This window comes from Ammospiza nelsoni, chromosome 23, assembly GCF_027579445.1.
Source record: "Ammospiza nelsoni isolate bAmmNel1 chromosome 23, bAmmNel1.pri, whole genome shotgun sequence".
NCBI lineage: Eukaryota > Metazoa > Chordata > Aves > Passeriformes > Passerellidae > Ammospiza > Ammospiza nelsoni.
In genome coordinates this window covers 5,327,113-5,355,007 of record NC_080655.1, presented here as the reverse complement: position 1 = coordinate 5,355,007, position 27,895 = coordinate 5,327,113, and the positions used below count along the sequence as shown (strand labels likewise).

Below are 27,895 nucleotides of genomic sequence, written 5' to 3'. Positions count from 1 at the left end.
AATTCTGGATTTTGGGGTCTCACCCTCTTTAAAGCCCAATGGGGCACCTTAGTTTGGGGTCTAAACCCTGTCAGGGTCTGACTCCCCTCTGAGGCCCCTCAGTTTGGGGTCTGAGCCCCCCCAGCCTCTTCACTGGAGCATTCCTTTGTTTCTGACCCCTCAATTTGGGGTCTGAGCCCCCTCAGCCCCTTCACTGGAGCGTTCCTTTGTTCCAGGCTCCTCAGTTTAGGGTCTGAGCCCCCCAGCCCCTTCACTGGAGCGTTCCTTTGTTCCAGGCCCCTCAATTTGGGATCTGAGCCCCCCAGCCCCTTCACTGGAGCGTTCCTTTGTTCCAGGCCCCTCAATTTGGGATCTGAGCCCCTCAGCCCCTTCACTGGAGCGTTCCTTTGTTCCAGGCCCCTCAGTTTGCGACCTGCCTGTTCCGCCACTCCCAACATGGCGGCCCCAGGCCCGGGCCCACCCTGGGGCGAGGCGGAAGTGCCGCACCCAGCATGGCCGCGCCCAGGGCCGCGCCGCACCCAAGATGGCCGCGCGGGGGCGGGGCCGGCCGCCCGGCCGTGTGTCGCGCCGTCCGTGGCCGCCGGGGGCGGGCAGCGCCGGCCGTGACGCGGCCGCCACGGCGGAGCCGCGGGGCCGGCGAGCGGAGCTGCATCGCACCCACCGGAGACACCGGCGCTCCCCCTGCTGCCACTCCCAACATGGCGGCGGCGCTGCCCCGGCTCTCCCTGCCGCTCCCGCGAGAGGAGGGGGTGAGTCCTCGCGAGAGCTCGGCGCGGCGGAGCGGCCGACATGGAGCCGGGTGGCGGCCCCGGGCCGGGCCCTATCCCGGTCCCGGGGAACAACAAGGGCCGCGGTGGGGCGGCCGCGCCCGGGAGGGGCCGCGACTTGGCCCGGCCGCCGCGCAAGGACTCCGAGGTCAGCGCCGCCGCCGCCGGGAGTGGGGCGGCCTTCCCGGGCGGGGCGGGCCGCGCCGGGCCTCGGCCAGGGCCTGCCCATGGGTGCCGGTGCCCGGGGGCGGTGCCGGTGTTCGGTCGGTGCCGGTGTTCGTGGGTCCCTGTGGGTGCCAATGCCCGTAGTGCCGGTGCCCGGGGGTGCCAGTGTCCGGCCCTTCCAGCCCTGCTTGGGCTCCGCCTTCCCCGGGACCGGCTCGGCCGGTGGCTCCGGTGCTCCAGTGCGGGTCCCAGGGCCGGTCCTGGACCGGCCGCTCCCTCGGTACCGGTTCCCTGGGCTGTGGAGCCGGGAGGCCTCTCCCTGCTCGGCCCTGGGGCTGCCCGGTCTCGGTCGGTGCCGATTTCCCCTTTATCAATCCCTTCCCCGGGTCCGGCCGCTGTGACCGGGATGGGCCGCGAGGTTGGCTCGGTCGGCCGGTCCCTAACGGGAGTGACAGGGCTGGCCCGGGGGTCTCCCGGCTCAGCCGGGGCTTTCTCGGTGTTACCGTTCGGTTCCAGCCCGGGGTGGGGTGTCGGGTCCCGCTGCCGTGCTCGGACCAGGGATGGTTCCAGCCAGAGGTGACCAAACCCCTCAGGGTCATCCCGAGCCTTGGGGTGGGAGGGTTGTGTCCTGGGGTGAGGTGTCCTGGGGCTTTTCCAAAGCGTTTCACTCCTGGGATGGCCCTAGAGCCGTTCTCTCCCATGGTTCCTCAGAAAAGTCCCTGGAATGCCAGGGGATGGATGTGAGGGGGAGTCTTGGAGAATGGAGCTACCCCTCTCTGACTCCTGGAATTCAGGATTGTCCTGATGTGGAGTGGAGTGGGAGCCCCCAAATTTAGGACACTTCTGCCTGTGGGTTCATTCAGGTGCCCCAAAATTTGTGTGAGTTTGATTCTGGGTGTGCCCCTTCTTCAGGAATGTGTGCCCCAAAATTTGGGATGGTTCTGCTATGGCTCTGCTCCTCACTCAGGGCTGGGTGTCCTGAGAGGGTTCTGGTGTGGGTCTGCCCTGTGCTCAGGAGTGTGTGTCCCAAAATTCTGCTCAGGGTCTGCTCCTCACTCAGAAGTGAGTGCCCCAAAATTTGGGAGAGTTCTGGTGTGGATCTGCCCCTCCCTCAGGAGTGTGAGTCCCATAATGGAGGAGAATTCTGCTCAGGGTCTGCCCCTCATTCTGGAGTGGGTGCCCAAAATTTGGGATGGTTCTTGTATGGGTTTGCCCCTCACTCAGGAGTGGGAGTTCCATAATTGAGGAGAATTCTGCTCAGGGTCTGCCCCTCATTCTGGAGTTGGTGCCCAAAATTTGGGATGGTTCTTGTATGGGTTTGCCCCTCACTCAGGAGTGGGAGTTCCATAATTGAGGAGAATTCTGCTCAGGGTCTGCCCCTCATTCTGGAGTTGGTGCCCAAAATTTGGGATGGTTCTTATATGGGTCTGCCCCTCACTCAGGGGTGGGTGAGGATTCTGTTCTGGATCCTCCCCGTGCTCAGGAGTGGGAGCCTCATAATTCAGGAGAGTTCTGGTGTGGATTTCAGGATCCTGAAATTTGTGAGAGTCTTGGTGTGCACCTGCCCCACTCAGGGCTGGGTGCCCTGAAATGCTGTGGGTTGATGTTCTTGATTTCTGTAAAGGGAGCTGATGATATTTTGTGCTCTAAAGGTTTTCCTGGGTGTTTTTGCAGCTTCTCCAAAGCTGTTTGGAGTTGTTTCATCCTCACTAATCCCATCTGCTGGGATAGCACAGGGAGATAGCCCAAATTTTCCCAATTTTGTGTGAAATGGGTGAGCTTTGAGTGCTGCTTGATCTCAGAGAACCCTCTCCCTGTGTCCTGCTGTGTTTGTTGTGCTTTGGGGGCTCCCCCCGTGCTCTGGGGGTGCTGCAGTGGCTGCAGCACAGCCTGTGCAGACGCAGGAGGTGGGCTGGTGTTGCCTCGGTAACGTTTGTGCTGCTGCAGAAATGTTTTTGGTCCCTAAACCAGCAAGACCAGCCCTGGATTTGCAGGAGGATGAGGTGAATTGTGAGTGTTTTCAGGGGTTTTGGTTTTCCTGAAATGTGCTGTAATGGAACTGATTTTTCCCCCGTGTTTTCAGGGCTATTCAGAATCACCAGACCTGGAGTTTGAATATGCAGACACGGATAAATGGACAGCAGAGCTCTCAGGTAAGGAATAATTCTGTGATGGATCAATTAATCAACCATCATTTCCTCTCCTGGTAGAATTAAAGGAACTGTCAAGTTCAGTATCTCGTTATTGTTATATTTAAATGCTGTATTGATGTTAAAAGGGACAGGATATGTGTAGTTCGTATTTTTGGCCTTACACTGGGTGGGGTTTTATTACATTTTGATATTTCGCTAAAACTGCAGTCTCCAGGGCTGAGTTGCAGCTCGGTGCAGGTTTTTGGAACTTCTTTTCTTTTGGCAGAACTGTACAGCTACACAGAGGGGCCAGAGTTCCTGCTCAACAGAAAATGCTTCGAGGAGGACTTCAGGATCCACAGTAAGAGCTGATCTTTTTCTGGATTCCTCTCTCCTGGGGAGGCACAGGGATTTTTCTTCCTAGAGAAGAGGAGCATGATGTCAGAGCTCACTGGGCTCTGCAGCTACACCTGAGGGGCAGCTTTGATCTTTGCTCTGTGTCAGCAGGGACAGGACCCAAGGGAATGGCTGGGGCTGTGTCAGGGGAGGAGATCAGGGAAAGGTTCTTCCCCCAGAGGGTGCTGGCACTGCCCAGGCTCCACAGGGAATGGACGCAGCTCCGAGGCTGCCAGAGCTCCAGAAGTGTTTGAACAATGCTCTCAGTGGGAGATTTTGGAGTGTCTGTGCAGTGCCAGGAGTTGCCCTCTATGATTCTTGTGCAGCTCAGGACATTCCATGATGCCAGGACTTCTCTAATCCCCTGCTGGACAGCACAGCCATCCCTCAGCCCTCACCCATGCCCAGCACTCCCTGGCTCTGCTGTGCCAGCTGCGGCTGTGCCCAGAGCCCTGCTGTGGTTTGCAGTGCGGGACAAGAAGTGGCCGGAGCTGGAGCGGACGCAGCACCGCACGCACGCCATGCGCCTGCTGGACGGGCTGGAGGTGACGGCGCGCGAGAGGCGCCTGCGCGTGGCACGCGCCATCCTCTACGTGGCACAAGGTGACACTGCCCCTGACACCTGGTTACCGCTGCTAGCTCCATGAAATGGGTTGTGTTGTAATATATATATTATATGTATTATATATTATATATATAATATATATATTATGTATATCATACGTATTATATATATTGTACAGTAGAGTTGTACAGTTAGATAGTTGTATGTGTTGTGTTGTGTATGTTAACTGTTTTGTATATAGTGTATATTTAAATATTTATTATAGAACTCTTTTATGTTCATAAAGTTTTTATATATATAAGATATAAGATATATGTAGGATATAGATATAAGATATATGATATATATATCTAAGGTATATATATTATATCTAAAATACATATAAGTTATATATAAGATATATAGATATAAGATACATCTAAAATATATATACAGGATATAGATATAAGAAATATAGATACAAGATATATGTAAGGTATATCTAAGATATATATGTAAATTTTATCTATGGTATATTTAAGTTATATATAAGACATATATATAAGATATACGTATAATATATATAAGATGTATAGATATAAGATATAGCTAAGATATATATGAAAGATATAAGGTATCTTTTAAATATATTCGATACAAGATATATAATCTTTATATATAAATGTTTATGTATCTTATAAATGTTTAATACATTTTATATAGTGTATATAGTATATGTATTGTATAATACAATAGTATTATATACAATATATATACAATTATGTACTACATGTACTATATAATACAATTATATATATATGATATAATGCAATATATACACTAATACAATTGTATATAATACAACAGATAATATAGAGTTTTATATTATGTATAGTATAATGTATATTGTATTATAATATGTATTGTAGATTATATGGTACTATGTGTTACATATAAAATACACATTATAATTATTTGTATATACTATATATATGAGACATAGTACAATATAATTTCATATCTATAATATATGCATATATATAATTATAATATATGCACTGTATGTAATAATACTGTGTATGTACTATACATATGAGACATAGCACATATACAATATATCCATAAAAATATGTTATTATGTATACTATATGTAACATTTTTAAATATATGTGAGACGTAGTACAATATAATCTCACATATATAGTATATCTATAAAAATAATTATAATATGTATACTACACGTAATACATAATACAATGTAATCTACAATTCATATTATATATTATATACTGTATATTATATATTACATATATTACATGTTATGTCTTACATATAATGCATTGGATATTTAATATATTTATACATTATATATTAAATACTGAATAACATAATGAATAACATGTATAATATGTATAATATAAATATATATTATAGATTGTATTTTAATATAAAATACAATATATAGCTTATGTTTTTCATATTATATATTATACATTATACACAATATGTTATATGTATTATATGTAATATATCAGTATATAATATAATGAATATATAGTATTTATATGATCCTATAATTACTAATTATTTTATTATATAATATTTAGAAGAATTGTCATTCCTTGTGGATTCCATTCCACCTGGGATGTCTGGAACCGAGCTGAATCTCATGGGACCAGATAGTTTAGAGCAGTTTGGCCCAAAATGTGGCTGATTTCCCTGTGTTACCCCAGTTCTGCAGACCTGGAATGGGTTCCCCAAAGAGGGCAGCTCCATGCTGTGCATGCCAGTTTTCCCCCAGTTTGGAGGGTGTGTTTTCCATACGAGGTGCAGTGGGAGGGCCTGGCATCAGCAGGGTCTCCTTGCAGGCACCTTTGGTGAGTGCAGCTCCGAGGCCGAGGTCCAGGCCTGGATGAGGTACAACATCTTCCTCCTGCTGGAAGTGGGAACCTTCAACGCCTTGGTGGAGCTGCTCAACATGGAGATTGAGTGAGTACTGTGAGAAAACAGTGTGGCTCTGGAATTCACCAGAATGACTCCCTTTGTCCTCCCACACCCTTTGTGGGTGTGTAATGTAGGATTATACCTGATTTCTCCTGAAATTCCCCATTAATCAAAGTGCCTGACAGCAAACAGGCAGCTCTGCTCCTCCTCACATGGCTGTGCTGGGAGCAGGGAGTTCATGGCAGCAGTGTCTGTCTCAGGGTTTGAAGCTGGCATGTGGAGTGCCCATGGCAGAGTCTGAATTCCCCCAAATTCTCTCTGAGCTGTTCTCCTTCTGCAGCAACAGCGCAGCCTGCTCCAGTGCCGTGAGGAAACCGGCCATTTCCCTGGCTGACAGCACCGACCTCAGGTATGCAGTGGGAGTGGGGCCACCAGGAGAGGCTCCAGGGTTTTCTGGAGGCTTTGGGGGGCTGAGGCAGGCACTGGAAGGGGTCCCAGAGCTGTCCCAAATCTGAGAGTTCTGCAGATGTCAATTGTGCTCAGCCTGCACAGCAGGAATGGGACAGACTGGGGATATGGAAGCAGTAAAATTTGGGAAAGAAGATTTTTTTCTGTTTGGACTTGTAGAGACTTTTCCCCTCAGTGCCTGTGTGCTGCTTTGGAGCAGGTACATGAATTGTGGATGTGGTCTGGGTTGCTCCAGCTTCTCCCTGAGTGCTGGCAGTGGTTCCATAAGTTATCCCTGGCAGGGATTCAGCTGCCCTGGTTTTTGCAGGGTGCTGCTGAACATCATGTACCTGATTGTGGAGACCGTGCGCCAAGAGGCCGAGGGGGACAAGCCTGAGTGGAAGAGCATGAGGCAAACCTTCCGAGCAGAGCTGGGTGAGGACCAGGAGCTGGAGACAGTGACATGGCATTTGGCTCCAGGGTTTGGGTAATAGTGACTGGCAGCACTGGGTTGGTTTCTGCTCAGCTTGTGGGGCAGAGGGAGGTGAGCAGAGGAAGCCATCCAGCCTTTGCTGCTGCTGGGTGCTCTCTCCCTGGGAAAAAAATGGAATATTTGAGCTGTTGTTTCCTCTTAAACATAGAGGTAAGAAATTACAGAGTTTACAAGGCCTTGGAAGGGGAGAGGAGCTGTCTGGGGTGAGGTGAGGATCTTGGAGCTAATGGGGAGGAGGGTACAGGTGCTGGTGATACTGGTGATCAGGGTGAGGCCAGGGATGAGGAATTCCTGGCTGATGGTGCTGTGTGGTTCCAGGAGCCCCTCTGTACAACAACGAGCCCTTCTCTGTCATGCTCTTTGGGATGGTGACCAAATTCTGCAGTGGCCATGCTCCACACTTCCCCATGAAGAAGGTGCTGCTTCTGCTCTGGAAAACTGTGCTGGTAAGGAGAGGCCATGGATTGTGGGATGTGTGGTTTGATACTTGGCACAGGAGGGAATTCTGCTCTCAGAGTTATTTGATTGTCATTCTCCACCCTCTTTTTCTGGTGTTCAGTTTTCCTTTAAACCCAATCCCAGGTTTTCCTTCAGAGGGAAGCATCGGATATTGGTGTCTGGAGTTGGATACTAAAGATAAACCCAAAGCAAGGTCCCTGGCTGGGGAAAGGAAAGTTCTGAACAGTTGTGGATGCCTGGACATCCTCCTGTCCTTCCTGCCTCTCTCAATGACAAGAGGAGCACAGGACAGGCAGCTCCTGTTTGAAACTGGGGAAGGATTTGGGCTCCTCAGGACAAGAGAGACTTTGATGGGCTGGAGTGTGTCCAGGGAGGGGAACATCACTGGGGAAGGGTCTGGAGTGGCTGAGGGAGCTAGGGGGGCTCAGCTTAGAGAAAAGGAGGCTCAGGAGGGACCTTTGGCTCTGCACAGCTCTCTGACAGGAGGAGGCAGCTCAGGACAAGAGAAAATGACATCAAGCTGTGCCAGGGGAGGTTTAGGTTGGATATTGGCAAGTTTTTTTGATGGAAAGAGTGGTCAGGCATTGGCACAGGCAGGCCAGGACAGTGTTGGAGTCACCATCCTCAGGGGGATTTAAAGGACACACAGATGTGGCACCTGGTGACGTGGATTACTGTTGGCACCTGGTGACATGGATTACTGGTGGCACCTGGTGACATGGATTACTGGTGGCACCTGGTGACATGGATTACTGGTGGCTTTGGCAGTGCTGTGGGAGCAGTTGGACTCGATGATCTCAGAGGGCTTTTCCAACCTGAACAATTCTGTGATCCTGCAAAATGAGTTTGGGAAAGGCAGGTGTAGCTGTCCCTGGAGCCCCCTGTGCCATGCTCAGCATGCTCTGGTGTCCCTTGCAGTGCACCCTGGGAGGGTTTGAGGAGCTGCAGAGCATGAAGGCAGAGAAGAGGGAGATGCTGGGGCTGCCCCCCCTGCCCGAGGACAGCATCCAGGTGATCCGCAACATGCGCGCGGCCTCCCCGCCCGCCTCCGCCTCCGACCTCATCGAGCAGCAGCAGAAACGCGGCCGCAGGGAGCACAAGGTGGGGACAGGGACATCAGGGAGGGCACTGCCAGGCTCTGTCAGAACCCAGGAAAGTCCTCTGGCTGCCCTGGAGGGCTCCAGCCCCTGCCCAGGGGGCTCAGAGAGCTTAGCACAGAGCCCAAGACCCCCGTGCCTTTGATTTAGCCCTTGGAAGAAAGAATTACCAACCTTTATATGAAGAATTACAAGTAAAAAAAGTTTAAGTAGAATGATTGTTTGTCACAGGGTGAAAAATAGATTTTTGGGGTATTTAGAATGGGGGTTCAGGAGGTAAGATGGAGGAATCTGGGTGTGTCCAGTCTTTCTTCTTCTTTTTCCTAGCCTCCATCTTCTGGGTGATGTTGGCATTTTTGGATTGGTTTAAGGTAGAAGCTCACTGTCTAACATAGGTGATAGGTATTGGGAAGTTATTGTAAATAATGTACACATAGTTTTTAGTATAAAAATATAACACCACCCCAAGGGTGGTCAGTGTGCCTCAACCTGACCTGCCAGACAGACCTCAGTGGGTTGGAGAAAAAATTATATAGAAAAGAAACCATAAATAACCTTGAGAAGGAGAATAGAAGAGTTCTGACTCCTTCTTCAACTGCTGGGCTGGGAAAAGAGACTTTCTAACGCATCTTGGGGTCACTGTGACCAGCAGAGATTCTGAGAAGGCTCTGAGCTTGGTTTTTGGGACATTCCCTTCCTGCTCTCCCCTCCAGGCCCTCATTAAGCAGGACAACCTCGATGCCTTCAACGAGAGGGATCCGTACAAAGCTGATGATTCCCGTGAGGAAGAAGAGGAAAATGATGATGACAACAGCCTGGAGGGAGAGACCTTCCCCCTGGAAAGGGATGAAGTGATGCCCCCCCCTACCCAGCACCCCCCCAGCGACCGCATCACCTGCCCCAAAGGGCTGCCCTGGGCTCCCAAGGTCCGGTGAGTCTGGGGTGTCCCTGCTGGGAGAACTGGAGCAGGGTCAGGGAAATGGAGGCTGTTGGATGTTGGGAATCTCAGCAGGGATGTAGGGAAAGTTTTTGGGGTGGGGGGTCACTCTGATGGCTCTTTCCTTGTGGGGTTGGCTGGGTACCCTTTACCTGACCACAAGGCTTTTCCCTGTGCCTGGGCTGTGCCTTTCCCTGTGCCTAGCTGGGCATCTTCCAGATGCCCTGGAGGGTGTGACTCTTCCCATCTCCCTTTGCTGCAGGGAGAAGGACATTGAGATGTTCCTGGAATCCAGTCGCAGCAAATTCATCGGCTACACGCTGGGCAGGTGGGTGCAGAGCCAGCCCAGTGCTGCCATTGCTGGGGACCTGTGGGAGAGGCCAGTTTGGGGGCTGCTTTTGTCTCTCTGTGGACGAAGGGAAGGCTTTGGCTGGCTGGGCTGTGGCTTCATCCCTGGGTGGTCTCTGCCCCACCCCTGGGTGCTCAGCCCTGCTCCCAGCCTGGCTCTTTCCCTCCTCCAGTGACACCAACACCGTGGTGGGTTTGCCCAGGCCCATCCATGAGAGCATCCGCACCCTGAAGCTGGTGAGTTGAGGAATTCCTCCAGCCCCTGCTGCTGGATGGGTGCCCCTTGCCCACATCCCTGCTCCCATCACAGCTCTGGGTGGATTTCCCTGACCATTTTCCCCTTTCTCCACCTTGTGATGGGAGAGCAGCCTTAAGCTTTCATCTCATCCTGGATTCACAGATTGTCTGAGCCCCTTCCTTAGGGGGCTTCATCCCTTCCTTAGGAGGCTCCATCCCTTCCTTAGGGGGTTCCATTCCTTTTTAATGGGGACTCCATCCCTTCCTTAGAGGATTCCATCCCTTTCTGGAGGCTCCATCCCTTCCTTAAGGAGCTCCATCCCTTTCTTAGGAATTCCATCCCTTCCTCAGGGGACTCCATCCCTTAGGAGATTCCAACCCTTCCTTAGGGGACTCCATCCCTTTCTTAAGAGGTTTCATCCCTTCCTTAGAGGGTTTTATCCCTCTCTTCATGTTTTCATCCCTTTCCTACTGGCCTTGTCCCAGACCTGAGCCCAGCAGCTCCCACCCTGCCCATCTAGCCAGGTCACCCCTTGGACAGGGATCTGGGAGGGATGGAACAGGGTGGTGGGAGCAGGCTGGGGCTGGGGGCAGCACTGGGGGACTGTGGTGACCCCTCCTGTCCCCCTGCAGCACAAGTACACATCCATTGCTGAGGTGCAGGTGCACATGGAAGAGGAGTACCTGCGCTCCCCGCTCTCAGGAGTGAGTGTGGGGATGGATGGGGTGGGATGGGATGGGATGGGATGGGATGGGATGGGGATCCTGGGCTGGAAGTTGGGGGCACTTGGTCCTGCCAGGTTTTTTGGCAGGACTGAGAAGTTTGTTTTGCTGGGGAGGGGTTTCTCTGGAGCAGAGGGGTCGGGGGTATCCTGCCCTTGGGTGCTGGTGGCAGTTCCTGGGATGAGGTTTTCTGGTCTCTCCTGGCACCAGGGGGAAGAGGAAGTGGAGCAAGTCCCTGCAGAGATCCTGTACCAGGGCCTGCTGCCCAGCCTGCCCCAGTACATGGTGAGCTGGGGAGCACTGGGATCCCCTGGATCAGTCCCTTTCCAGTGATGCACCCCACGTTTTCACCTCCCTCCTGCAGTGGAGAAAGGGCCTTTTATCAGTTTCCTGCAGCTCCCATTCCACCTCCATCTCTCCCTTTTTCCTAGATTGCTCTGCTGAAGATTCTCCTGGCTGCAGCCCCCACCTCCAAAGCCAAGACAGACTCCATCAACATCCTGGCAGATGTCCTGCCCGAGGAGATGCCGTGAGTGGCTGTGGAGCAGAGGGGTGGCTGGGGCTGGGAAGGGAAGGAGGGGTGGGAGGGAGCTGGGGGAGTGCCCTGGCGTGGGCTGGGGTTCCCTGGGGGACATGACCCTGCTCTGCCCTGCATTGCACCCTGCAGGAACTGGTGGCCTCCTGCAGCTGGAGCAGTTGGACTCGATGCTCTCAGAGGGCTTTTCCAGCCTGAATGATTCTGTGATCCTGCACAGTGGGTTTGGGAAGGGCAGCTGTAGATGTCCCCATGCTCAGCATGCTGTGGTGTCCCTTGCAGTGCACCCTGGCAGGGTTTGAGGAATCATGGAGTGTTTTGGGTGGGAAGGGACCTTAAAGCTCATCCAGTCCCACCCCCTGCCATTGGCAGGGACACCCTGCTGCTGTATGGGTGCCCCTTGCCCATCTCCCTGCTCCCATCACAGCTCAGGGTGGATTTTCCTGACCATTTTCCCCTTTCTCCACCTAGTGATGGGAGAGCAGCCTTAAGCTTTCATCTCATCCTGTATTTATAGCTTGTCTGAGCCCCTTCCTTAGGGGGCTCCATCCCTTCCTTAGGGGGCTCAACCTTCCATTAGACCAGGTTGGGCTTGGACACTTCCAGGGATGGGGCAGCCACAGCTTCCCTGGAGAACCTGTGCCACCCTGAGAGGGATGAATCCCCCCTGACACTGTCCCTTTGTGTCCCCCAGGACCACTGTGCTGCAGAGCATGAAGCTGGGTGTGGATGTCAATAGGCACAAGGAGATCATTGTCAAAGCCATCTCTGCTGTGCTGCTGCTCCTGCTCAAACACTTCAAGCTCAACCACATCTACCAGGTGAGGGGGTCCAGCAGTGCCCACGGGTCTCTGGGCATGGCAGGACCCTGAGAGGGTCCCTGTTCACCCACATTTCTCCTCCCCAGTTTGAGTACATGGCCCAGCACCTGGTCTTTGCCAACTGCATCCCACTCATCCTCAAGTTCTTCAACCAGAACATCATGTCCTACATCACTGCCAAGAACAGGTGAGGAGAAGGCTGCACACCTGTGGTGGTGTTTGCAGGGGTCCCAGGATGAGGGAAGAGATGAGAATCTGAGTCCATGTTTCAGAAGGCTTGATTTATTATTTTATGATATATATATTTTATATAGCCACAAGTCCCATTTTTATAAGTATTTGAACATTTTTCTTCACTGTTAGGTTATACAAATGTGATTAAAGACCATATTACTTCTGAATCATAGGTTCAAAATTTACTATATATACTATATTTACCATATATTTACTATATATTATTAAAACTATGCTAAAAGAATAGAAGAAAGGATTTCATCAGAAGGCTGGCTGAGAATAGAAAAGGAATGATAACGAAGACTTGTGACTGACTGAGACAGTCCAAGCCAGCTGACTGTGATTGGCCATTAATTAGAAACAACCACATGAGACCAATCCCAGATGCACCTGTTGCATTCCACAGCAGCAGATAATCATTGTTTACATTTTGTTCCTGAGGCCTCTCAGATTCTCAGGAGAAAAAATCCTAAGGAAAGGATTTTCCATAAAACATGTCTGTGACACACATCTGCATTCCTGGGGGATGTGCGGAGGGATCCCCGTTTCTTTGGCCTCTCTTCAATCCCTCCCTGGCAGTGGCTCAGGCAGAGCTGGAAATTCCCACCAGAGCCCATCTGCAGTGTGTGGGGAGTGGGGGCTGCATTTCCCCCATGCATGGGGGATCTGGGGGTACGCCTCAAGCACCCCTCTCTTCCTGCAGCATCTCCGTGCTGGACTACCCCTCCTGTGTGGTGCATGAGCTGCCAGAGCTGACAGCTGAGAGCCTGGTGAGTCCTCCTGCTGTGACACTCCTGGCACCTGGGGTGCTGCCCGGGGGAGTTTGGGGTGCAGGGGGGCAGCAGGGCTCCAGCACCCAGCCCCTGCACCCTCAGCTCTCCTGTGCTGAGCCCCTGGCACCACTGGGATTTTGGGGAGGGAGTGTGTCCAGAGAAGGGAATGGAGCTGGGGAAGGGGCTGGAGCACCAGGAGTGGCTGAGGGAGCTGAGGGGACAGCCTGGAGAAAAGGAGGCTCAGGGGAACTTGCTGGCTCTGCACAACTCCCTGACAGGAGGGTGGAGCTGGAGGTTCAGGTTCTGGTCCCAGGGAACAAGAGAGAATGGCCTCAAGCTGTGCTAGGGGAAGTTCAGGTTGGATATTGGAGAGAAATTCTTTGTGAAAAGGATGGTCAGGCACTGGTACAGGCTGGCCAGGGCAGTGTTGGAGTTACCATCCCTGCAAGTGTTCAGATTATGTGTGGGCGTGGATGTGGCAGTTGGGGACAGGGATTGCTGGTGGCCCTGGCAGTGCTGGGGGAGCAGTTGGACTTGATGATCTCAGAGGGCTTTCCCAATCTTACAATTCCATGATTGGAGGATTCCATGCCCACATGCTGTGCTGTCCCCATGTCCAATAGCTCCTCAGATCACCCCAGCCTCTCCCCATCCCCTCTCCAATCCCTTGCCTGACCCTGCCTCTCCTTCCCCACAGGAAGCTGGAGACAACAACCAGTTCTGCTGGCGGAACCTCTTCTCCTGCATAAACCTCCTGCGCATCCTGAACAAGCTGACCAAGTGGAAGCACTCCCGCACCATGGTGAGCCCTGGGAGTGTTCTGGAGCTCAGCATGGCCAGGCAGCTGCACTGGGGATAACCTGGGACAAGCCAGGGCTTGAGCAGGGGAGTGGAGGTGGGGTTGGCCCAGGGATCCATCCCAGCTGGATCTGGAATGTTCTGCAGATGCTGGTGGTGTTCAAGTCGGCGCCGATCCTGAAGCGGGCTCTGAAGGTGAAGCAGGCCATGATGCAGCTCTACGTGCTGAAGCTGCTCAAGGTGCAGACCAAGTACCTGGGCAGGCAGTGGAGGAAGAGCAACATGAAAACCATGTCAGCCATCTACCAGAAAGTGAGGCACCGCCTCAACGACGACTGGGCCTACGGCAACGGTACATCCTGGCACCCCTGGCATCCCCAGCCCTCCTGCCCCAGGGTCTGTGGCATCCCCAGCCCTCCTGCTCCAGGGTCTGTGGCACCCCTGGCATCCCCAGCCCTCCTGCCCCAGAGTCTGTGGCATCCCTGCCATTCCTACCCCTCCTGCTCCATGGTCTTTGGCATCCTGGCATCCCCAGCCTTCCTGCCCCAGGGTCTGTGGCATTCCCAGCCTTCCTGCTCCAGGGTCTGTGGCACCCCTGGCATCCCCAGCCCTCCTGCCCCAGGGTCTGTGGCATTCCCAGTTTCTGCTCCAAGGTCTGTGCATCCCTGGCATCCCCAGCTCTCCTGCCCCAGGGTCTATGGCATCCCCAGCCCTCCTGCCCCAGAGTCTGTGGCATCCCTGCCATTCCTACCCCTCCTGCTCCATGGTCTTTGGCATCCTGGCATTCCCAACCCTCCTGCTCCAGGCTCTGTGGCATTCCCAGCCCTCCTGCTCCAGGGTCTGTGCATCCCTGGCATTCCCAGCCCTCCTGCCCCAGGGTCTGTGTCCCCACCTTGCCCTTTCTGCCTGGGGTTTGGGTGGGTGTTCTGGGTTGACCTTGGTGGATCTCAGCTGGTTGAGCTTGACCAGGTGCCCACCAAGCTGCTCTACCCTTTCCCAGCTGGACAGAGCAGAGAAAATCAGCTGGGGAATGACTTGTAGGGTGAAATAAGGTTGTTTAGTACAGCAAAAGCAGAAAAAAAATAGATTTGTTCTCTACTTCCCATGAGCAAGTTCAGGCACTCTGGGGAGGCCAGGCTGCAGCATGTGGAGCTGCTGCTCTGGAAGGCACATGTTTTAAATAACTAATGCCTCATCATTTCTCCTCCTCCTTTCCTTGGGTTTATATCTGATCTGACATCATAGAATCTGGAATATTCCCTATGTTCATTTGGGTCAGCTGGCCTGTGCCCCCTTCCAGGATCTTGCATCCACTTGATGGGGTGGGAATGTTGGGAGACAGTGCTGGTGCTCTGCCCAGCAGAGCCAGAATAGTGGTGGGTTCCCAGAACCTTCCCAGCTCCCACTGCAAAGCCCAGCACTGGCAGGACTCCTGTGGGAAAACAAATTCCAGCTGAGCCAGACACTGTCCAGCAGGTCTGGGGTGTGGGAGGGATTTTGGTGATGACATTTTAGGGCTCAGGGCTCTGCCAGAGGTGTCAAACCTTGACTGAAAACCCTTTTTGGCCTAAATTGGGCTGGAACAGCAGGTTTGGTGCCTCCCCAAGGGGGTCCAGGTGCCCCAGTGGAGTGTTCCCTCCCACCTTCAGAATGTGGGAGATGAGACAGGGTGGCATTGCAGTTTTGGGGGTTTTGTTTTAGCCCAAGAATGACCTTGGGGTGTACCAGCATTTCCTGGTGCTGAGGCAAGTGGGGCCAAAGGGAGCCCCCATTCCTGGCTTTGGTTTGGTTGTTCCCTGTGCTGGGGATGCTGGAAGTGGTGGAGGAGCTGTTGGTGGCTCCTGGCTGTGCTTTGTTTGACCTACAAAGGCCTTTCCTGAGTGGGAGGGGGCTGGGGGTGTATGGATTGTAGGGAGGAGACAGAACCAAAGCATATTCCAGACCCTAGGGCATCATGCTCAGGGTATAAAGTGGGGAGAAAAAGGAGGAATTGGGGGATGTTGGGAGTGATGCTGTTTGTCATCCAAGGCCAAGATATAAAGTGGGGAGAAAAAGGAGGAATTGGGGGATGTTAGCAGTGATGCTGTTTGTCCTCCAAGCCACCACTCCCCAGGATGGGGCCCTGTTCTCCTGAAGGTGCTGAACACCTGCCTGCTCATGGGAAGTGGGGGATTAATTCCTTGTTATTCTTTCCTTGTGCTGCACAGCTTTTGCTTTCTTTATTAAGCAAAAGCTTTATTATTCTTTATCCTAACCCAGCAATTTTCCAGCTTTTACCCTCCTGATTCTTCCCTGCTTTGGCTGGTGTGGTAATGAGCAGTCAGCCACATGGGGCTCAGTCTGGCTGGGGTTACACCACCACCCTGAGGGCTTTGGGCTGGCTGAGGAGTCCCCAGCTGTGTTCACAGGGGTCTGAGGATGAGGGAAGAGATGTAGATCTGACTCCATGTTTCAGAAGGCTTGATTCATTATTTTAAGATATATATTACATTAAAACTATACTAAAAGAATAGAAGAAAAAGTTTCATCTCAGAAGGCTAGCTAAGAATAGAATAGAAAGGAAAAGAATGATAACAAAGGTTTGTGGCTTGGACAGAGTCTGAAACACTGTGATTGGCCATTAATTCCAAATATCCACATGAGACAGATGCACCTATTGCATCCCACAGCAGCAGATAATTATTGTTTACATTTTGTCCCTGAAGCCTCTCAGACAAAAATCCTAAGGAAAGATTTCTCATAGAGAGACGTCTGTGACACCCAGCTCTGCTCTGACCCCTCTCATGCCTGTTCCAGACCTGGATGCCCGTCCCTGGGATTTCCAGGCGGAGGAGTGTGCCCTGCGTGCCAGCATCGAGCGCTTCAACTCGCGGCGCTACGACCGCGCCCACGGCAACCCCGACTTCGTGCCCGTGGACAACTGCCTGCAGAGCGTGCTGGGCCAGAGGGTGGAGCTGCCCGAGGACTTCCAGCTCAACTACGACCTCTGGCTGGAGAGGGAGGTGTTCTCCCGGCCCATCTCGTGGGAGGAGCTGCTGCAGTGATGGACACAGGGAGGCAGCTTGGAGAGGGGTTGCTTGGAGTGCTGGAGGCTCACGGGGCAGGGCAGCGAGGTTTGGGGGAGGGGGTCTGTGCTGTTGTGGTGGGCTCGGGAAGAGGATGGAGCTGAGACCACATGCTGCCCCTCTGTGAGCTTCCTTCCAGGCTTATCCCCAAGCTGAGGGTGCCCTGGGGGTTTCCTGTTTGGGTGGGGGGGATCTGTGCCCACCCACCCCATGTGATGCTTTCAGGGGCACCCCCTTCTCGTGCCCCCCAGCCAGGAAGGGGGAGCAGGTGGGAGTGGGGGTCCTTGGGTGGCCCTGCCCAGCCCTTCTGGGGGGTTTGGGGGGCTTGAGGGGCTGGGGTGGCCTCCCCTCACCCCACGAGGGGTGCAGGAGCTGTACATATATTATATATATTTGGTGATACCTCTGCCCTGAGCGTGGCTGGGCTCTGTCCCTGTCCCTCCTGCCTGGAGCTGGGCTGGGATGAGAGTTCCTCATCCCATGTCCTTGTCCCCATTCATCCCTCAAACCCCAGGGGTACATGGCTCCTCACCAGAAGGTTTAATCTTATTTTTCACCCTGTCTGTTGGTTGTGGGGAGCAGCTTCTCACAGGCATTTCCCTGTCCCATGCACTGAACCCTCCCCAGCTCTGTGCTGGGATTTCTGACACCTCTGTGGTGTTACCTGGGATTGTCTTTGTGGTGTCACCACTGGGGTTTTCTTGGTGGTGTTACCACCTGGATTTTCTTTGGTCCCTGCTCCCAGCAGAGAATCCTGACACCAAATCCTGCCAGAGCTCAGCCTTGCACATTGCCTGGCCTCAGTTTCCCTGGCAGAGGGGCAGCAGCAGCCCTGGGGGATGAAACCCTGGGGGATTCACCCTGATTTGAGGCAGGGATTTGCAGAGATGGTTGTGGGCAGAGGGAACCTGGGACAGCACCAATTCCACCCCATCACCTGCTGGGATTCTGAGCCTGTGGAGCTCCAGGAGTGAATCCAACTGTGGGGATGCTCAGCCCCAGCCACAGAAGCAGCAAACTCAGCCTTATGAGCCATCAGAGAAGTTCTGTGGGCTCAGCATGGATGGTAACATGCCTGGAGCTGCCCCATCGTGCCCTCTTTCCCCTCAGCCAGGGGTGACATTGAGCTGGATCCATCTGCATGCCCAGTGCTGCACCCTGACCCCGTGGGCAGCACAGAGCCAGGTCTGGATGTGCCTCCAGGAGATCACAGAGAAGGAAAAGCTGCCCTGGCTTGGTTTAATGATGACTAAAACTTCCAGAAATCCCTGCTCACCCTGCTCAGGACACTGCAAACCCACCCAGCAAAGCTCCCTCAGCACCACTTTGCACCCCAGTGAACCCCTGAACGTGGTTTAGAGGGAAACTCTGTGGTGCTGCTGGGCTGGGATGATCCCAGAGGGCTTTTCCAGCCTCAAGGACTGCAGCACTCTGTGGCTGGGCTGTTCAGCAGCCCAAACCTCGTCCCTCATCCCACATTCCAAGAGAGCATCAGGTCCTGGCAGGGCCCAGCTCTCAGTGGAAGACAAAAGGATTTTATCCTCCCTAGGACAGAGGTTTTAAATGGAGATTTTATTTTTTTATTTTCTTACTGCCCTCCTGAACCACAGAGCACTGCTGGAAGTGCCCTGCCAGGGCTGTTCCCACCTCTAGCACCCACCTGGGTGCCTCCAGCACCATCCTGCCCCCAAACTCCATCCCCAGCACCAGAACAGGCCTGAGGAGCCTGTTTGGAATCTCCATCCCCAGCCCTTCTGACTTTATAGGGCTGCTGCAGCCATAATTAACTTATGAAAAATGTGGTTTATTGTTTAGAAATGAGTAACACAATGCCCACCGGTGGGAGGGGGTGTCAGATGTCCTGGCTGAGGGTGGGCAGCCCTGGGCTGGCACCCACTGTGCCCAGGGCTTGCCTGAAAACCTCGGGCTTCTCCAGCCTGGGTTTGGTGCCTTTGTGAGGGCATCCAGGTGCCCCCCAGGGGTGTCCCCCCTGTCTCAGGATGTGGGGCAGGGGCAGGGGGGCATTGCAGGTGGGGCAGGGAGGGGGTTTGGCCCCAGAGTGTCCCTGGGGCTGGGGTGAGCTGGGACATTCCTGGCTTCATTTTTTGTGTTTCCTACAGTGGGGGAGGTCACAGTGGGTGACAGGGCGGGACAGGACATGCTGGCTTTTGGGGGGACTCGAGGAGCCCCCCTGGAGACCCCCAGAACAGATGAGGTGCCCCCTCACTACTGGCATTTAAGGTACCACCAGTAACATTCAGAAGCCTTCAAAATGCAGAAACCCCTCACCCAAAAATTGCTCGTTTGTGCCCCAACAGCCCAGCTGGAGCTGCTGGGAGGGTTCCCAAAGGGAATTACTGGGTTCCACTGGGAATTACTGGGTTCCCACTGGAAATCTAATCCCACTGCTGGGATTAAAACTCCTTCCTAGGGGGAACAGGGTGACCCTCCCCAAGAAACAGCCTTAATTTGGGATGTTTTATTGTGCCAGGGCCTTATTTCCCCTCCAAGAGGGAGCAGACCGAGCTGTGATGCTCTGGGGGGGCTTTGGCCCTGCTCCCAGTAACACCCAGTACCAGCAGCTGTTCCAGCCCAGTCTTCCCAGTATGGGACTGGGAGGGGAAGAGCCCAATTTCTGCCATTGCTGGTTGTGCTGGGCAGGGGGTGAGCGGCCAAATTTCAGCTGGGGAGGGGAGAATTGCCCCCAAAACTGCTGCCCTGGTGCTCCACAGCCCCACCCAGGGGCACACACGAGGGGTGAGGAAAGCTCCATCAAACCCAATCCCTGAAGGTGCTGGGAGGGCTCAGGAAATTGAGGGAGCCATTTCCGAGCTGCCCTTGGGTTTGGGGGCCCCTCTTTTTCCTCCCCCTGGCCCCTCTCATTGGGGTGAGGGCAGTGCTGGATGCAGGGGGTACATAGAGGGGGTGAAGGAGACCCCACAGCCTGACCCATCCCTGGGATCTTCCCAGTATGGACTGGGAAGGAAGAGCCCGATTTCTGCCATTGCTGGTTGTGCTGGGCAGGGAGTGAGCGACCAAATTTCAGCTGGGGAAGGGAGAATTGCCCCCAAAACTGCTGCCCTGGTGCTCCACAGCCCTACCCAGGGCTGGCAGGGGGCACACACGGTGGTGGGGTGGGGAAAGCACCGGGAATTTCCTTCAAGCACAGTCCTGAAAATGCTGGAAGGGCTCAGGAAATTGAGGGAGCCGTTTCCGAGCTGCCCCTGCCTTTGGGGACCCCTCTTTTTCCTCCCCCGGCCCCTCTCATTGGGGTGGGTGCAGAGAGGGGGTGAAGGTGACCCCACCAGCCTGCCCCCCTCCCTGGGGTGGGGGATTCACTCCGGGGGGATGAAGGCTCCGCGTCCATGCCCTTGGGCATCATGTGGCCCAGCTCAGGAGGCTCCCGGCGCCCTCTTTGCTCTTCATCCTCGGCGGCACCAGCGGCGGCGCTTTGTACTCGTGCTGGGCGGGCTCGAAGGGGTAGGGGAGCCCCGGGGGGGGCAGCCCGGGCAGGGGGTACAGGCTGTTGATGCCCGGGGATGCAGGGATGCCCACGAAGCCATTGCTGGCAGCGGGGGGGTACGGGGACATGCAGGGCGACGGGATGGGCTCGGGGGGCAGCAGCCCCGGGGGGCTCCCAGGGCTCGGCCACAGGTTGTTCTGCAGCTGGAATAACAACAACAAAAACAAAAAGCTCAAAATGAGGGTGGGGACATCACACCCTGTTCAGTTTCCCCCCATTCTGCTTTAGATCCCAATGTTCCCCTTCAGGATAACTCTTATCCCACCCCTGTAGGATTCCCCTCAGGGTGCAAAGGGAGCGATGCCTTTGCTCTGTTTTCTGCCCTTGAGGGGGTTGAATCCTGCTCGAATTATTCCCTCTGGGAGAGTTTGGCTTCAGGGAAGTGCATGAAGCTGAGCTTTAAATTATTTTTTTGCTTTTTGATACTGAGGGGGAAAATGAAGCTTTGCAGAAAAGGAGGGCAGGAAGCACAGATGGATTGGTGAGAGACTAAAGGGGATCTTCAAGAGGAGCAGCCCAAAACCTGCCCCAGAGGGGAATGGAGTGGAACATAAAGCAGCATGTGGCAAAATGTGATCCTCCCTCTTTTCCATCCTGGGCTGAACTTCTCCCAAGGATGGGGAAATTCGGGGGGAGAAAAAGGGGCAGGAAGGGGTGATATGGGGGAGAAGGGGCAGGAATGGGAATGTGGGGCAGGGAGGGAAGGAATGGGTGATGTGGGGGGAAGGGGAAGGAGTGGGTGATGTTGGAGGCAGGAATGGGTGATGTAGGGTAGAAGGGGCAGGAGTGGGAATGTGGGGGGGCAGGAATGATGTGGGGCACCCCCAGGTGCTTTGGCGGGACCCCTCCCCTGGGAATGGGGGCTCACAGGGGCTGCAGCAGCTCCCGAGCCGTCTCTCTCTCACCTCCTGGATTTTCCCGTAGCGTTCCCGTTTCCGCCACTTGGCCCGGCGGTTCTGGAACCAAACCTGGGATGGAGGAGGGGGCTGAGGTGCGGGGATGTGGGGACCCTTCCCCTGCTCACTGCAGCTCCTGCCGAGCTCTGTGCTCCTCCCAGGGCCAGGAGGGGCCGGGCACGGTGCCCCAGAGCCGGAGCCGAGCAAGGGAAGCTGCTCTGTGCTCAGCGCTGGAGCTCTCTGACCAACACCAGGATTATCTTGTCCCGCACAAAAAATGATCCTTCCTGCTCCCCCTTCCCCTCCCTGCTGCTTCTGGGACTTGTTTATCCCAGATTTTGCTGCAGAATGAGGCTTTTCGGGTGCTGATGTCCCATGTGCACGTCCCCTCTGTGCTGGGGTGGGGACAACTCCAGCAGCATCTCCCGGAGAGGAGGATGCTCACCGGGATACCTGGCTTGAGGCTCATGGCTATGGATGGTTTCATCTCAATCCACCCCAAATCTGGGTTTGGAGGCTCCTGGGGACATTTCCAGTGCACTTTTGGTGGGTTCCTGGGGACACTCCCCCTGCCTGTGCCTTGTCCCTGCTCCTGGGGATGGCAGCTCCCTGCTCATTCCTTACCCTCCTCCTCCATTCCCTCCCTGCTGGGAGCCCCCTCCAGGTGCCTCCTCCCACCTGGAGCCTCAAACGCCACGGGGACAGCAGAGCTGGCGAGGGAGGGTCGGTCTCACCCTGCCCCAGGTCCAGGATGTGCCACCCCAGCCCCAGTCCCACCCACGGGAGCTCCTGAGGTTCCTCTCCTGAGGAACTGAGCTGGGAATGATGGATTCGTGGGGGGCATCACGATGAGGGCATTCTGAGGGGGGGTGGTTGGCACTGACCTCCCAAATTTTGGCTCTTTCCACCCTTTGGGTCCAGGGGGAAAGTGCAAAGGGTTCTGAGACAACCAACACCCAACCACAGCAGAGGGTGCAGAACCTGAGATATTCCATCTGGGATTTAGCATTTTCATGGGAAATCAGCTTCTATCTCAGCACCACCTTGCAGAGAGGAGAACCCCTCTCCTGGCAGCCCCATGCCCATCCCTCTGTGCCCATGCCCATCCCTCTGTGCCCATACCTGCACCCTGGCCTCGGTCAGGTCCGTGCGCAGTGCCAGCTGCTCCCGGGTGTACACATCAGGATAATGTGTCTTCTGGAAAACCTTCTCCAGCTCCTCCAGCTGGAACGTGCTGAACGTCGTCCTGTTCCTCCTCTTCTTGCTCTTGCTCTTGCCCAGGGGCTCGGGGAGCTCAGGGATGCCATAATCCCGGAGGCTGCCCAGGGGTGCTGCCAGCGGGCACCCCAAGTCCTCCGGGGCTTTTGGGGGGACCCTGCAGGCTGTGGGAATGGCCTGGAACCCACCTTTGCAGCCCTTCTCACCTGGGGGGAGAGGCACAGCACCAGGGGTGTTAACAGTGCCAAGGAAGCTCAGAACTGTCCGTGCCACAGCCCTGGCATCCCACTCCATGCCATCCCGTCCCGTCCCAGGGAATGTCACAGTAGTGTCCCAGGAGAAAGGGCTCAGCATGGACACACAGCAGGGCAAAAATCCATTGCTGAGAAGGGCAAAAATCTGTCCCTGACAAGGGCACAATCCCTCCCTGAGAAGCCAAAAATCCACCCCTGAGAACGGCAAAATCCATATCTGAGAAGGTCAAAAATCCGTCCCTGAGAAGGGCAAAATCCACCCCTGAGAAGGGCAAAATCAGTCCCTGAGAAGGGCAAAAATCCATCTCCAAGAGGAACAAACTGCCCCCCTGAGAAGGGCAAAAAAATCCACACTCACTGAGAAGGGCAAAATTCGTCCCTGAGAAGGGCACAAATCCACCTCTGAGAAGGGGCAAAAATCCATCCCTGAGAAGCCAAAAATTCAATCCTGAGAAGGGGCAAAAACCCATCCCCAAGAAGGGCAAAAATCCGACCCCGAGAAGGGCAAAATCTTTCCCTTAGAAGGCAAAAAATCACCCCTGAGAAGGGCAAAATCCACGCTCACTGAGAAGGGCAAAATCCGCCCTGAGAAGGGCAAAAATCCAATCCTGAGAAGGGCAAAATCCACCCCGAGAAGGAGCTGCGGGCAGGAAAAGCCTCTGGAGGGTGGGAAATCCTGTCTGGAGCAGTGGGTGCCCTTTGGGGTGCTCTGTGCCCCTGAGCCAGCCCTTCCCTGGAGCTGCAGCTCCCGGGAAAACTCTTGGAGTGAAAAATCCCATCCTGCTTTTTCTGCTGAAGAAAACTCCCCTTCCTCACCCTCCTCTGGGACCAGAGCAAGAAATCTGGGGGGTCCCCCCTTCCCTTTGGTGCTGCTGCATCACTGGGGCAGATAATGGAGTAGGATCAAGGAGGAAAATTCCTGCCACATGTTTGGGGGCCACCTCTGTACCCCAGGAGGGTCATTTGTCGCCACATGGGGACACCCAGAGCTTGGCAGCTCCAAAATCTCTGGGTGCTGTTGGGACTCTGATGGGTTGAGACAAGGAAAGGAGAAGTGAGCAGGGAATTAGCAGATGGAGAGGGGTGCCCTGGGGTCCCCCATCTGCTGAGGGGTCACCTAGGGAAAGGACAACCTAAAATTGCTGGGTTTGCCCTGATCCCACCCCAATCACCAGCTGCAGATTGGGGGTTCCTGCAAGTGAAGCCTCAGAGGGCCAGGAGGGGAAATGCCTCCTTTGGGATGGATCCTCCTCCCCACCACACTCCAAGAGAGCAGGGAAATGGGGTCCCCATCCCTGCAGAGCCACCCAAAGCAGCCCCAGCACGGCCTTTTCCAGCCTTTCACTTCGGATTTTTGGTTGTTTTCTAATTAAGGCAATTTGGGGGCTATGGAGCCGCCAAGCTCCGATCCAGCTGCTTTGAATTAATGAGGAATTGTAATTTGGGGGAGGTTTGGGGGGGTGATTGCTCCTGGTCCCTCTCAGTACCGACCTGTCTGGTCATGGACAAGGCAAAGGAATGAGGCTGAATTGCCATTTCCTCCCTGCTCTGGCCTCCAAAGGGCTCAGCCGCTGACCTGGAGGGTTTTAATGATTCAAAACCAAATCTCACCAAAGAGCAGACCCAAATATAGCCAAAACTAAGGAAAAACTGACCAAAATAAAATCCTGCTGCATAAAGCATCGAGTTTGGGGGTTTTTTCCCCTTTTTTCAAAGGCAACGTGGCGCATTTCCAAATGACCCACGGGTTTTGGCTTTGGAGACAAATAAATAAATAGCCAGAAAGAAGGAAAAGGCAGGAAGGAGCGGGATACAGGCACGAAACTAAACAAACACAGCGGCACCGGGGCACAAAGGGAAGACACAGATATTTTTCAGATATTTTGCTCCCACTCCTTCCTAAACTGACACCCCCCGAAAGATTTGGCGGCGCTGGGGAAGGCGGCAGCTGGGGAACAGCTGCACAATTCCTGGGGTAATGGGGAGGGGAAGGAACTCAAAAGGATCAGTAGTGAAGGGATGGGGGCACGGAAAGGACTCCCAGGAACCGGAGGAAACACCCGTGGGTCGGCAGCATCCCCGTGCCGCGGCTGGAGCAGGTAAACGCTGCAGCGGGGCCCTCCCGGTGCTCCTGACGGCTTTTCCCGGCTTTTCGGGGTTTTTTCTACCTGTTCCCCGAGGCGGCTTTGCCGGGTCCCACCTGGTTCCCATCGCTCCCAGGCTCTGCCTTTTGCTTTTTCTATTAAAGCAGAATTGGGGGAATGAAATTAAAGCGAAAGTGGAACCCGGGGCAGCTCCCGACGGGCCGGGCTGGGAGAGCGCGAAGGAGCGGCGGGAGAAACCGGGAAGGGATTCGGTCCTGTCCGAGCCTGGAAACGGCCACGGAGCCCCGGGACAGCCGGGCCGAGGGGAACCGGGAGCTCTGGAGCTCCGGGGAGAGCCGGGGAACCGGGAGAGCCGCAACCCGGTACTGGGAACGAGAGCGGTGCTGCCCCCGAGAGGGGCACCGAGGGACCAGGAGCGCTGGGGCTCCGGACCGGGCACCGGGCACACCGGGCAGCGCTGGGCTCCGGACCGGGCACCGGGCACACCGGGCAGCGCTGCCAGCCCCGCAGCCCGGCCTCCCCCAGGTCCCGGAGCCCCGGGCCCGTCCGTGCTGCGGCCGCTCCTGCCCGGTGGGCTCCGGGAAGCGGAGTCGGCGGCCGGACGCGACTTTGCAGCCTCCTCCGGGAGCGCGGCCGTTCTCCATCCCCGGCAACGGGGACCGGGACGTTCTCCATCCCCGGGAACGGGGACCGGGCCGTTCTCCATCCCCGGGAACGGGGACCGGGCCGTTCTCCATCCCCGGGAACGGGGACCGGGCCGTTCTCCATCCCCGGGAACGGGGACCGGGCCGTTCTCCATCCCCGGAACGGGGACCGGGCCGTTCTCCATCCCCGGGAACGGGGACCCGCCGTTCCCCACCCCGGGCCGGTCCCCGCCGTCGCGGCAGCGGGCCCGGGTCTCTCCTGTCGCTTTTTCTCCCCCTTCCCTCGTTGTTTCTGGAGAACGGGAACAGCCCGGACGCCACGGTCTCTGTCGCGACACAGCCCCGCTGCCGACACTCGGCAGCACCGGCCCTTCCCCGCTCCGGCTCCCGTCGGGGGACGCCCTGCTTGTCCCCGACGGGGCCATATCGCGACATCGCCGCCTCGGAGCAGTGACAATGCAATGTCACCGCCTCAGCGCAATGACACCCTCGGGAGGGGTCAGGGCTGGGGTCCCGGCTGAACCGAGAGGGGGAAGAGAAGCAGAAGGGGCCGGGAGGGGTCGGCTGCCCCGGCCCCCCATCCACCCGCGGCTCCCCGGTACCTGCAGCCCCGGGCGGGTACAGCGGCTTCCCACGCACGGCCACGGCGGGGGGACCCGGGCTGGGCACCCCCGGGTACCGCGGGCAGCGGCCGGGCCGGGGGCTGAGCGGCGGCGGCCGCCGGTGGGGCCCCGGAGCGCCCAGCGCGAAGGCGGAGGGAGGCCGGGGGAGCCCCGGGGGAGCCCCGGGCCGGCGAGGCGGGGGGAAGGCCGGGCAGCCCGGCGTGTCCATGGCGCAGCTCGGAGGGCACGGGGACGCTCCGCGGGAGCGGATTTTGTGCGGGGCACCGGGGATGGGGGGGGCGGGGGCGATGGGGAGGGAGGGATCGCCCGCAGCCCCCCCAGCCCGCACACCCCCGGCCCCCAGCCGGTCACGTGCGGCCTCCCGGGCTCTGGGTTAACCCTCTAATCCCAAATCCTGCCCTGCCGGGGACGCTGTCCCGCGTGGGTCACATCCCCCGGGGCAGGGGCTGCAGCGTGAGCCGTGCCCCCCATCCCCGCTCTCCCAGCTCCACCACACACCCTGGGCTCTTCTGTGATCCCAAACTCCATCCCTCACTGCTGATAGCAGCAAGAAACACCAGCCAGGGGAGAAACTTCCATTTCCCTGATGCTCCCTGGGTTTATTTTCCCTTTCACAAACTCTACAGAGTCCCTTGGCAGCCTTTCCCTGCCCAAAACCAAAGCCAGGCCTGGGTCAGGGTGGTTCAGGGATGATGGTGACCCCAGGATGTGTGAGCCAGGATCCCACAGTGTCCCTGGATCCCGCAGTGTCCCTGGAGCTGGCCCTGCTGTGCCTGGTGGCTCCCAGCACCAAGGGGATCCCCCCTGTGTCCCTGCTGGTGTTTCCACCCCCAGAATTTGGATTCCCTCACCCCAGCTTGGGTCTGGCTTTGGCATCAGGCACTGGGGTGGATCAGAGCTTGGATTTCTTTATCTCCCCCTTTTCTGCATTTTGCTCCTCTGCTCACCAGGACTGGAGGAGCAAAATGCAGAAAAGGGGGAGATAAAGTTCCAGGCTGGGGAATGATACAGCTTTGGGGGTGTTTGTCTGCAAAATGAGGGGAAAGATCTGGAATTCAAAGATTTGGAGACGGAACTAAATAAGGGGCCTGAAGAACTAAGTGGAAATCTGAGGGATGAAGTTTTATCTCTTCATTTGATGTTTTTCAACACTTTCAGTTCATTCTTGGGCACCACTCCTTGCTCCAGGTGTATGAAAACACAACCTGCAGGTGTGGGAGGGGATGAGCTGCATGTGAGCAGCAAAAAGAGGTGGAGAGGAGCCCAGAGGATCCCAGATGTGTGATGTTTGATGTTAAATAGCAGAACAAGGGGATAACACTGACCATAAATAACATTAATGCTCTCATTGCTGCTGCCGGGGCAGGACTTTGTTACCAAGGCACGGTGAAAATCTGGAATCACGAGAAAATCTCATTTCAAAGAGTTTCTGCTGTAAATGTCACCTCTGTGTCTTGGCAGGGGTTGATGTGTTGTTTGGTCACTGGAAAGCTGTTGTTGCTGCAGGAGTGGTGGGTTTGTGGTGTAAATCACAGCTGCATTTTCCAGCCCTGCTCAGGGAAACTGAATTTGTGAGAAATGCTGTGCTGTGATCCTGGACTCAAAATCATTCCTTCAGAATCCTGTGAGGGGCTGGCTCTGCACAGAGGGGTCTGAGCATGCAATGCCCCCTCTTTAAACATTATTAGATTTAAACCAGTATCCAAACAACATTTTT

General features: G+C 55.1%; 2 protein-coding genes across 6 annotated transcripts; one reads left to right on the top strand and one right to left on the bottom strand.

The window, feature by feature from the left end:
- Nucleotides 1-619: 619 nt before the first annotated feature.
- On the top strand, nucleotides 620-17,175 carry STRIP1 (striatin interacting protein 1). Of its 5 annotated transcripts, none has more exons than XM_059487794.1 (21): nucleotides 621-749; nucleotides 3,016-3,085; nucleotides 3,351-3,425; nucleotides 3,929-4,063; nucleotides 5,873-5,993; nucleotides 6,289-6,357; nucleotides 6,724-6,830; nucleotides 7,207-7,334; nucleotides 8,266-8,448; nucleotides 9,158-9,375; nucleotides 9,644-9,709; nucleotides 9,903-9,966; nucleotides 10,600-10,671; nucleotides 10,900-10,974; nucleotides 11,121-11,218; nucleotides 11,919-12,045; nucleotides 12,132-12,232; nucleotides 12,983-13,049; nucleotides 13,750-13,854; nucleotides 13,998-14,202; nucleotides 16,647-17,175. In XM_059487794.1, exons 1-21 carry the CDS (start codon nucleotides 699-701, stop codon nucleotides 16,892-16,894), a joined length of 2,385 nt encoding a protein of 794 aa, XP_059343777.1. In that variant the 5' UTR covers nucleotides 621-698; the 3' UTR covers nucleotides 16,895-17,175. The 5 variants fall into 5 exon arrangements, with proteins under 5 accessions (XP_059343780.1, XP_059343777.1, XP_059343775.1 ...); XM_059487792.1 differs by lacking the exon at nucleotides 621-749 and adding an exon at nucleotides 763-915; XM_059487793.1 differs by lacking the exon at nucleotides 621-749 and adding an exon at nucleotides 2,882-2,935.
- Nucleotides 17,176-20,293: 3,118 nt separating this feature from the next.
- ALX3 (ALX homeobox 3) lies at nucleotides 20,294-26,386 on the bottom strand. Its single transcript, XM_059488142.1, has 4 exons — nucleotides 26,158-26,386; nucleotides 22,457-22,758; nucleotides 21,344-21,406; nucleotides 20,294-20,581 (listed from the first exon to the last, which is right to left on the bottom strand). Exons 1-4 carry the CDS (start codon nucleotides 26,384-26,386, stop codon nucleotides 20,294-20,296), a joined length of 882 nt encoding a protein of 293 aa, XP_059344125.1.
- Between the last annotated feature and the right edge of the window lie 1,509 nt (nucleotides 26,387-27,895).